This window comes from Buceros rhinoceros, unplaced genomic scaffold, assembly GCF_000710305.1.
Source record: "Buceros rhinoceros silvestris isolate BGI_N320 unplaced genomic scaffold, ASM71030v1 scaffold15034, whole genome shotgun sequence".
In the NCBI taxonomy this organism is placed as follows: Eukaryota; Metazoa; Chordata; class Aves; order Bucerotiformes; family Bucerotidae; genus Buceros; species Buceros rhinoceros.
Genome location: NW_010408934.1, coordinates 34,194 through 45,063, shown reverse-complemented (window position 1 = coordinate 45,063; position 10,870 = coordinate 34,194). Strand labels below are relative to the sequence as shown.

At 50.9% G+C, this 10,870-nt stretch overlaps 1 protein-coding gene across 1 annotated transcript in view; it reads left to right on the top strand.

The window, feature by feature from the left end:
• Positions 1-806: 806 nt before the first annotated feature.
• Positions 807-10,870, top strand: part of LOC104492492 (voltage-dependent T-type calcium channel subunit alpha-1H-like) — a gene marked incomplete at both ends in the record, with an annotated part of 35,132 nt that continues 25,068 nt past the window's right edge. Inside the window, 4 exons of the mRNA XM_010135059.1 lie at positions 807-933; positions 1,534-1,659; positions 2,036-2,125; positions 3,146-3,359. Of these exons, the coding sequence (XP_010133361.1) occupies positions 807-933; positions 1,534-1,659; positions 2,036-2,125; positions 3,146-3,359 (557 nt within the window). The remainder of the gene's footprint in view (positions 934-1,533; positions 1,660-2,035; positions 2,126-3,145; positions 3,360-10,870) is intronic.

Sequence of the window (10,870 nt, the reverse complement as noted above, 5' to 3'; positions counted from 1 at the left end):
CCCCACCCCCCTTTGGCAGGCATGAAAGCAGCATTAGCAGGGCAAGCCCAAGCCTCCTGCAAGGATTCATACCCTCTCTCTTCTACAAGTGCCTCCTAAAAAATGCTTTGATGTTCTTCAGTCAAAACACCCACCGTCCTAGGAAAGCTTGCTTGGGCTGATTACACTTACGAGCACAAACACATTTTTAGGACACCCATGGGAGAGCCGTTCTCCAGGCGCTCATCCGGGAAAGGAAAACCCTTGTTCTCCATAATTCCCAAAAGCTGCTGGGCTCAGAGCGTGCCTGGCCTCTCACAGCAAGCGAGCAAGCCGCTCTTTAATGGGATGACCCTTTGGCTGAAGAGCTGTTGATCACAAGTTCCCGGCAGCCAGGAGTCAGTTTAGGAACTAATTAGGAAGCAAAATGAAATTACTTGGCTCGGAAAGTTGTCTTGGGGCCCGGGCTGGTAGGGCAGGTGAGCACTACAGTAAAAAGGACAACACGTGCTCTCTAGTACCACCATGAAGCTGTTTGCACACGTGGACCTCTGTGATATTGTGCCCACAGAGAGTGTTCCCTCCCTACTGTTAGCAGTGAGCGATTGCCCAACACCCTGCTGATCGGGTGGCTTACACTTCTTCAATTCCTGCATCTAATGGGAAGGGGAATGTTCTGGTTGCCCAGATAAGCCACCAGTTGACTCTGAAGGCTGTCTTTGAGTAGAGGGGTGTTGTGTTAGCTCAAGCAGAGGAGGAAAAGAAACCATGTAATAACAGAGTATGCATAAAAATTAAAAGCTTTATTGTTCTGCCTTTTTTTCCAGAGTCATCAGCAGAGCCCCGGGTCTGAAGCTGGTGGTGGAAACCTTGATCTCCTCCTTGAGGCCTATTGGGAATATTGTTCTCATCTGCTGTGCTTTCTTCATTATCTTTGGGATTTTGGGGGTCCAGGTAGAGTATTCCCCTCACCACAGCCATCTGTAAGTGCCTGCTGCACAAGAGAAGCTGTTTTTCTCACCATGCGGGGTTAAGGTGGAAGTAATGAGCTGAAATTTCTCCAAAGGGAGACCTCAGTTAGGTGTTAGGAAAGAAGAGCCAGGCCCTAGAAGAAATGCTGCAGGGTGGGGTTGGCTCCTGCTCATTGGAAGGTCCTCAGGATTAGGAGAGCAGACCTCCCTGATGAACAGCACAGAACCTGAGGGCAGGGGGAGGAAAGACAAAGTCCCAAGATCCCTTTCGGCTCTGTGTGCTACGATGTCTGTCATGTCTCTTCCTCAGAGGGGAGATGGTCATCCTCCCACCAGACAGGGCAGGCCTGCAGGACCACCTTCCTTCTGTGAGTGAGGCAGCACACAGCCATGTCTCAGGGTTGACGTTCCAAGCGGTGTTTCCCCGCCGTATGTGTTGAGAACGGTATCTGAGCTGGAAGGAACGAAAGGAGTTTGAACCAGGCAAACAGCTCTGCTAGGGGACAGGAAGATAAATCAGGGAAGAGATGTTTCAAAGCTGCTTCTTTTTTGGTTTTTCTTCTTTTGTTGCTCTCACATACAGCTTTTTAAAGGCAAGTTCTACTACTGTGATGGCCCTGATGTGAAAAACATCACCACAAAGAGTGACTGCACTAACGCACACTACAAATGGGTTCGGCGGAAGTACAACTTTGACAATTTGGGACAGGTAAAGTCCTCGTTGCAGGGATTTTCTGTACCAGTTTTTATTGGATAAGCACTTAAAAAGCCCTCGAGGAGGGTGTGGAACCACCATCACAGGATGTTTCCAAGAAGGTCGTAGGCATTCATCTATCAGAAGCAACCCTAACTGGGTGAGAATGGATCAGGGCACCTCTTGGTCTCCAGCAGTGAGGCTTCCCAGGGTTGTACCATTCCTCATTTATAGGAGAGCGGTGTCTTAAAGCCGTTGCTTTTGCCTGCAGTCCCTCATGCACGGACCTCAGTCCTCACTGCAGAATGGTTTTGCAGAGCGTTGTCTGTCATTAGTTTCTTTTCTGGGGATTAAAATGCAAGACCAACCTTTGCAGTTTGTTTTCTTATAGGCCCTCATGTCCTTGTTTGTCCTCTCCTCCAAAGACGGCTGGGTGAACATCATGTACGACGGTTTGGATGCCGTGGGTATTGACCAGCAGGTAAATGGACTGCAGAGTCCAGATGTGCTGCTCTTAGTCTCGTGCCTGGGTGACTCTGGTGTTCCTGAAGTCCCAGGAAGGAGCAGAGCTACAGGACCTTCTCGAGGCCCTGCCTGCCCATTGGGCTGCCGAGGTTTTCCATTCTCCACTGAGTAGCTATGCCCTGTGTAGTCACAAACAAGCACCGATGGGGTTTTTAATTGGAATGATGGTACTTGAGGAGGGCCACGTGTGCTATTGCACTGCGGCTTCATGGATGAATAAAGGCAAACTTGCACAAGGTGCAAAAAAACCAGGAATGCTGTGGAAGAGGCGTTAAGTTTGTGTGTTATGTGGCTGTCCCGGGTTCAACATGGAGGAACCGGATGCTCTCATGTTAGGAGGGACGCTCCGTGATCTGGCACGTTGCCCATCAGAGACTGGAGCAATTTGTCTCTGGCCACGACCATCACTGTTGCGTCGTTTACGGCGTAACTCACGTGCTGAGGGTTTGGTAGCAGAGGATGGTTTCGATCCATCGACCTCTGGGTTATGGGCCCAGCACGCTCAAGCATTTGCAAAGGAAGTCAAGAGTCTAAGATGAGTAGTGCCCCATCGTAGCAACATAGCACTTTGTAGTTAGTTTTCCCTTGCTCCTGAACAACTAAGAAACTTGAATCATGAGCACACATCTTAAAAAAAATAAAAATAAGCTGGAGCGTATCTTGAACTGGAATGATCTCGCAGGCGGGATGATGCACATCCACTGAGATTTATCTTCGGCTCTATGAAATGAACGCCAACGTAATTAAACCCTGTAAGGCAACTTGCAGAGGCCAGGATGGGTTTTACAACAAAAGTAAAATTCTAGTCGATGAGAAAGTGAGTGAGAGGAAACTGTTTGGGGAAAAACCTCCGAACTCCTCCCAGCCTCTCCTCCTCCCCACCACAGTGTACTGTGCTCCCTTGTTGCTCCAGAGTGCCCCGTATCCTGACTTACACACAGCTTGTCTCTTGTTTTTTAATTCCCCACCTCACCAGCCCATCCAGAACCATAACCCTTGGATGCTTCTCTACTTCATCTCCTTCCTGCTCATTGTCAGCTTCTTCGTGCTCAACATGTTTGTGGGGGTGGTGGTGGAGAACTTCCACAAGTGCCGACAGCACCAGGAGGCAGAGGAGGCCCGGCGTCGCGAGGAGAAGCGGCTGAGACGTTTGGAGAAAAAGCGCAGGAGTAAGGAGATATACCTGTCTGGTCGGTAGACTGCGTTACAAACCAAAATCTTTCTGAGCCCTGCCTGCTCCCACAGCAAGACTTTCGTTTTCCTTTGGTTTTGTTTCTATGGGATTCAAGAGGTTGTTTTGCTTCGTTACCTCTTTGGCGGTACCTTAAGTCCTGGGTTGCCCACACCCTGGAATTGTCCTCTACCAGCCTGAAGTAAGCATTACGTGTTTACTTGGCCGGGGAGCAGGTCCTCCTCCAAGCAGAGTCCTCCATCACACTCTGCAAGGCCAAGGTGTCCCAAGCACTGCACAGGAGCTCGCGGTGGGACTGCGGGATGCAGTGAGTGAACAGCGGCAATGCTTACTCTGTGCGTGAAGGCCAGTCCCGAGGGGAGCCCTGAGGCTTAACGTGCCGCTTGCATCTGGTGGTGGTGGTGGTTTGAGTTAATTCTTTTCCTAGACAAAATAATTGCGATGCTTTTTAGAGTCCTAGCGCATGGCCCCGCATGCCCCAAACACGCTGCATGAAGGACATGAACAAACCAACAGCTCCGGGGAGAGGAATGGAGCCCCAAGGTGGGGCTGGCCAGAGAATTCTTCTCTGGGAGATGTCCATTACAAGAGATGCTTGCCCCATCACAGGCCGGGGGAGCCCTTTGCTGCTGAGCGATGTGCTGGGACTCAGTTTGTCCTTGCAAACAGTCTACACGGCAGTGCTGGCCAGGCGTGGGGCCATTAGGGTGCAGCAGCAGGTCTTTAGCTGGAATCTGCTCCTTAGGTGATCTACTGTGATTTACATGAGCTTGTGCTCCTTTCCTGACCCCCACCTTCCCAGGGGTTCCCGTGTATTAATTCTCACCAACTCGGCAGCTCCACCAGGACAAGCTGCCTGTAGCATCTGGTGGGTGTTCCCAGGGAAACTGCCGGGAAACCAGCCACACTGACTTCCCGGCCAGTTCCAGCAGACAGGCACAGCTGGCATTAGATGCTGGCAAGTGTTTTTTAGGAGTAAGTGAAGGAACATGGCTTGGCCACTGGGATCCAAGATGAGCTAAGTCAGGGATAAGCTTGAGTGCTTGTGGCCCCGCTTGCCGCAGCAGCCCTGTGGCTCTTGCCTCGCGCTGCGCTGCCCTGGGTGATCTCCTGTAAGCACCTCACACCTCACTGTGACAAGCATCTGTTTGTCTCCCCAACATCAAGCCATAGGTATCCATTTTCAGCTGGAAACCGGCAGTTAGGTCCAATGGTCTTTCACCTGGCTCTAAGGACACAGCAGGCAGAGCCTTTGCTAGGAGAAACCGCAGCCAATTTCCTCCATCCATCCACACTTGAATCAGGAGGCAGGCAGCTGTATCTCTCGCAGATTCTCTCCTGCTCTTGTCCTCCTCTTTATCAGAGCCATGGGAGACCTTAGCACTGCTGATCTGCACCATGGCCTCCACAGGACCTTAATGACAAGCTGACCCGATGCCACAGCAGAGGCCAAGCCTCTTTCATCTTAATTAGTTGGGAATTAAGGAGCTGGGTTCAAATGAAAGCTACATCAAACTAGCCAGCCACAATTAGGCATTGACGCCTGACAGAGGTTTAGACGAGTACAAATGCAATTTCATTTCCCTTTTCCCATTTTGTTTTATGAGTTTGAGGTTCCAGCTGAGATTAGAAGTGGAAATCCTGAAGGCAGCATTTCCAGAGAAATCAGGCTCTCCAGAGTCCTCCTGCTTATGCAGTATTTCTACCCCAATGTAGTGACCCAAGAAGACACTCAGATAAAGTTTATATGACAAAAAACCCCGGATTATTTATAGAGAACATTAAGGATCCTTAGAGAAAATAGGCTGGGGCACAGGTAAGGAGGGATAGCTCAACCACAGCCCCTTGCTGCTCCTGATTAGTAAGTAAATCTTATTACAAGCCTGTCTGTGACTCGCTGCTCAGACACGGAAAAAAGCCAGTCCCTGTCAAAGCAATGGACACGGCTACATTGCCCCTCTTTATCCAGCTATCTCGAAGGATAGAGCCAAGGAGAGATTTCAGACTGCGGACCCAGGCGTTGCGCAGATGTGGGTCATAACATTTCCCCGCGAGCGCACAGGGAGGAGGACAGATTCCTGGAAGGTGATCAAGTCCAGTATAGCAACCGAGAGGCTAAACAGTTGGCCATGTGCTGGGCTTCCAGGAGGTTACCTCAGATTGTCTGGTTCGGAGGTCTTCTACCTGCCTCTGTTCAGCATGGACGGCGTGGCATCCAAATTCCAGCTGTTAACAAGGTGGTATCAAATATCTGATACACGATCTGAAAAATTACCATTTACATTTGAATGGATTTTTTCTAAAATTGAAATGGGAAGAGTTTTCACCTCCTGGGTAATTGAGGAGATGATGGATTTGGTGCAAAAGTGTGGCAGACTCAGAAAGATGGGAGCTGTGGTTGGTGTTGGCATGGCAGAGTCTCTGGTGGGGGAGTGTCTGTGTCCACGGCCAGGTGTGGGATGCTGCCCGGTGATGCCAGGCTGGTCAGCTTTCCACGGGCCCCAACACTGTGTGTCTCCTTTTGGAGGTGCGGGGAAGAGGCCGGTCGCCACAGGGCAGGGTGATTCTGCAGAGGACTGGGAAGCCAAGCAGAGAGCCCCGCTTTTACTTCAGCTGCCATTTCTAGCATCTGGCCTGAAGACACCATAAGGGGAGGCAGAATTAGGGCTGTGAGCAAGAGTAAAATCCAGCATAGCTACCAGATGTGCTCTCTGAGCAACACCCCTCCATCTGGACTCGCCTTGTCTGCCTGGCATCTTGTCTTTGTCCTCCGTCTCCTGCCCATGTGGTCCTCTGTGTGTAGCAACCCTGTGCGTGCTTCTGTATATCGAGGTCTCTGGGCGTCCGTAGGTACCTCCCAACACAGAAACACACTGTTGAGCCGCAGCAGGCTTGGACTCAGCAGAGGGGTTATGCTTCAGCTTATCCGTGCCTGGATGGTCCCATCCGAGCGGGCGCTGGGTACGAATCCCAGGCTCTGGACCCTGCGTGCAGAGCGGTGAGCGTGGCAGAGCGGTTGCTCTGAGGAGGACACAGCCCTGCAGCAGGACACTGCTCCTCCTCAGACTTCATCCAGGTGGGATGGGCAATCACCATGTGTGTTTTGGGGGTACTTTCCAGGCCTTCCAGGAGCATGGCAGGAAGGTTCCTCTCAGCCCACATCTCTGCTATCAGACACCACCTCAGACCTTCCCAAAAAGATTCTTGTTTCCCGTCTGAGGGCCACTTTCAGGAAGGGACTGGGATGAGCTCCTTGTCAGTGTGCCTTGACACTCTCTCCTCCTGTGACAAGCATCACTCGAGGACCGGAGCTCATGGACCCAACATGTCTGTGAAGCACCACTGCTGTGAGAGCAGCAGCAGCAGCTGCAGGGCCCAGCCGTCATGACCAGGCTGCGATAAGCTCAGCTGAGGCCAGGATGAAGGAAAGCACTGGGTTCACCAGCTCACTCTGCTCACGTGAGAAAAGAGGGCAGGGGGTGAGCACACTGTAGGAATGCGTTTGATGTGGTCATAAAGGCGGAACGGCACGGCATACTTTGGCATGTGGAGGTAAAAATTCAAGATAAACCCGACTGTTTTTCTGACGCAGTTGCTGCCTCCATCCCCCGTATCAACTGTGTAAATAAGAGTAGTGTAATTTAATAATCCTGCAGCTCCTAGCCTTTTAATGAGGTCCTCAGGAGACAGACTGAAACCAGCCTCCCCAGATTGAAGTTTTTGATTAAAACCTCATGGATCAGCTTGATCTCCTTGGCGCTCAGGATCCGGGGCCAAACCCATCCCTCCCGTACCCACGGTGAGGCCAGCAGCTGCCGGCCCGCCGAGCAGAGTGCGAGGATGGGTCAAACGCAGGCGGTGCTCTGGGCTCCAAGGGCTACAAGCAGGGTCTGGGTGACTCTCAGTGCAGGCAGCACTGGAAATGCCTGACACAGCCCGGGGGAGACCGGGGATGGGGAGCAAAGTGCCTTTCAGTAGTGTCACCAGGGCACTGGTCCCTGCAAAGAGCCCAAAAACTGAGAGCTCAGGAAAGGCAAATGCTTTTTCCTGGTTTGTGCTCAGTTCAAGAGGAGCATGGCCACAGCCGTGTTTCTCGGAGGCATTTCTCCACCCAAAGCTGAGCACTGTAGGAGGAAGAGGCTGGTTGTGTTTTAAGACCCAGCAGAGACGCCTTTCAGAGGCGTCGCTGACCACCAGCCGTTCTCCCTAGGGCTGAGCAATCGGGGGCAGCACACGGTGGCCTTTAAATTAGTCTGTCCTCTCCGTGCCACAACCATCTCGGTATCCAGCAGAAACACTTGAGCTGTAACTAAAATTTTTGGAGCACCACATATCTGAGTGTTTAGTGTTTCCAGCTAGGGAATTATCAAACCATCTTGCTTATTTTTCCAGGCAGCTGCAGGTAGAGAGCTGCTCTGTGCCAAGCGTGCCGAGAAACCCGCCAAGGCTTTCTAATGTTTCATGCAGGGGAGAATAATGGAGGAGCTGTAGCTAGCGACTGTAATGCCAACCTAAATGCTTTTAAGCGAGGAGACAGTGTTTCATTAATTTTCATGTCAGCAGAATCACAAGCAAAGAAGTTTAAATGCTTAGCAGAGAGGTGAGAGTCAGGCATTGGCCAACATGTAGACGTGGGGGTGAGAAAGGGCTGCGGTTTTCCTTTGTGTACGTTTGATGGTTTCTCCTTTCCCTCCTGCATAGCCAGGGATACCTGTCTGTGTTTGATGTAACTCTGCTCATTGGCTGGTTGGCGTCTCATCCCAGAAACCGTTTCCCTGGGGAAAGCGGGCAAAGGCTGCGCTTCGCCTGCTATCATCGATACGCGTTGGCTCTGCCCTGTTGGCTGCGCCCACATCCCCAGGGTCCTGCTCTCCTCGCGCGGTTTCTCCTGCGGACCCCACGTCTCTGGCTGAGCAGGCTGTAGCGGGAGGTGTGTGCAGACTGGGCAGAAGAACGTAGTATATTCCCACTGAGAGGTAATAGTGTGTGTCCGAGCTGAGAGGAGGCGGGAGCCACTTGCTGTGCTGTTGACTGAGGTAAAGCTTCTGTTCCTAAAGGGACTCTAAATGAACAGTGACCCGCTGAGCAGGCTGTAGCGGGAGGTGTGTGCAGCGAATGCTTGCACCCAGACTGGGCAGAAGAACGTAGTATATTCCCACTGAGAGGTAATAGTGTGTGTCCGAGCTGAGAGGAGGCTGGAGCCACTTGCTGTGCTGTTGACTGAGGTAAAGCTTCTGTTCCTAAAGGGACTCTAAATGAACAGTGACCCAGCAGAGCTGGGGGCCTTGGAGCTCTGAAACGCAGCCTCCCTCCTGCTCGGGGTGGGTCAGAGGTGGGGTGAAGCTGTGGCTGATCTCTCACTGCTTTCACCCTGCTGCAGCCCCTCTGCCATCCTGGGATTGTCCTGACCCAAAGCCAGCATGGCCGAGAGCAGCAGCCCCGAGAGGGCCTGTCCTCCCCGCCCACCCCTGCGCACTGCCGCTCGCCTCGCATGAGCAGTATCTCCTCTAATGGACATCGCATGCATTGCAGCACTCAGCATGACGGACTCGTTGCATGTGTTTCAAAGCATTGTCACCTTTATCCCAGGCTGTCCTTGTGTGTGTCCCCAGGAGAAGTTTCTTTTTCATCTGTTAACCTGGCTTCAGGGGTGCGGCGCATCCTAAATGACTAACCTAAATGAACCCTAGAGCTTCCTCATCCTCATCCCAGGGCAAGTTAAACCTGTCCCAAGTTTTCTGAGCAACCAGTTGAGCAGGAACAGCCAGCGCTGAGCACTGGCAGAGGGTAGAGCCACAGCTCTGAGACACTTTCAGGCAGTAAAACAGACCCACTTTATGGCTGGGGGGTTCCTCCTTCCTATTTGCACACCCAGCCCAGGTGGAGAGCGAGCTGGGTTGCTGACAGGCAGCCTAGAAGGTTGGCTGTCCAGCGGCTTTACAGTGGAAAATGTCTTCTCGTGGTTGTGCTTTAGAATTCAGTAGTTTATAGAACAGAATAAACTCCTGATCTTATGCAGAATATTTAATCAACGGCTGCATCTGGGCAGGGTAGAAAGTAGTTGCAGTTGCCTACAGCCTGCTTGCCTCACGTCCTGCCAGTCTATTCACACACTGCCCATCACCACTGAAGTTCTTCTGAGATCCATTAATTAACCATTAGTCATTAATAAATAGTCCCCTTAATGTAACACTTGGCTGTTGGGGGATTCTCAGACCTCCCAACAAGCTGATTTTTTTTGCATTCTCAAGAAGATACTTCCAATAAAAAAAAAAACAAACCACAAAGTATGTCGTAATCTGAATACACATGAAAGCACATTGTACAGGCTTAAATAAATATTATGCTGCCGTGTTTTTATTATTATTTTTTAGACGCACCGGAAGAGTAGCTGAGCTCAGTAGCAAAGGCAGCCCTGAAGTCCAAGATGACTGGTAGGACTAAGGCACATGAAAGCAACAGAAAAATGTATTCACAAACAATGGCGCTTGCTTTCATCTTGTTTTTCCACACCCATTAGCAGAGAAAATAAGTCTAGGTGACCCTGGTCAGAAGGAAATGTTTTTCAAGTGCCTCCACTCCACTTGTAACTACCAGAAAAAAAATCATAGTCAAAAGAGAGCAACAGATTTGGTTTCTTTTTATCCATCTTACTTCAGGGTTTTGGACTCTAATCTGGCATCAGTTGCACTATTGAGAAATAAACCCAACCCCCATTTCAAAAGTTCTTCCATCTGAAAGAGATTTGCAAGAGGAGAGGAGTGGAACATGCACTTCAGGGGACTCTGTACTTTTGAACTTATTTCCCTCCTCATTTTTAAGGTGAACAACTCCTTTTTGCCAGCTCCTCACACATGTAAAGCTGAATTTGCTGAAATGTTTGCAGAAAACGCCCTCTCTGATAAGAACAATCCTGCTCGGACTTAGTAGGACCTAACGTGGTGCTTCCACTTGCAACATCCACAGCCGTGCTGACTTTGGCCTGAAGAACGCTCCATGAGCGTTTACAGTTGTGAAGCTGGAAAAGAACTCGACTCCATCCGAGTGCCCACAACCATCTCGTGGTCACCATCTCATTTAAGAGAGACACCCGCAGTAAATACAACCCACTCACAGGGCTATGTCCAAACGCTTTCCTTGGAACGGCCCCGGGAACTTGGTCATGTGCAGAGATGTCTCCATTTCAAAGTGACGAAAAGAAGAGTAGGGACCAGAGGCAGAGATACAAAACTCATGTGGTCACAGCCTGGATGGCTTTCTAGGTGCAACCCTGCCCCTGGTTTTATATTTCCAGAGGAGCTTGTGCTGATCGTCTTCATAGGGACATGCTGAGCACCTGGCTCCATCGCTGTTGATGCTCTCCCGCGCGCTACTAACCCTCACGCATGTGCCCTACTTTGCCTCAGGCATCGCTATGTTTTCTTTAAACCTTCAAAACACACCAAAAGCCGCAGGAGCTGAGCTCAGGTTATGTTCTTCTCTTACATGGGACATGGCTGACATCAGCAG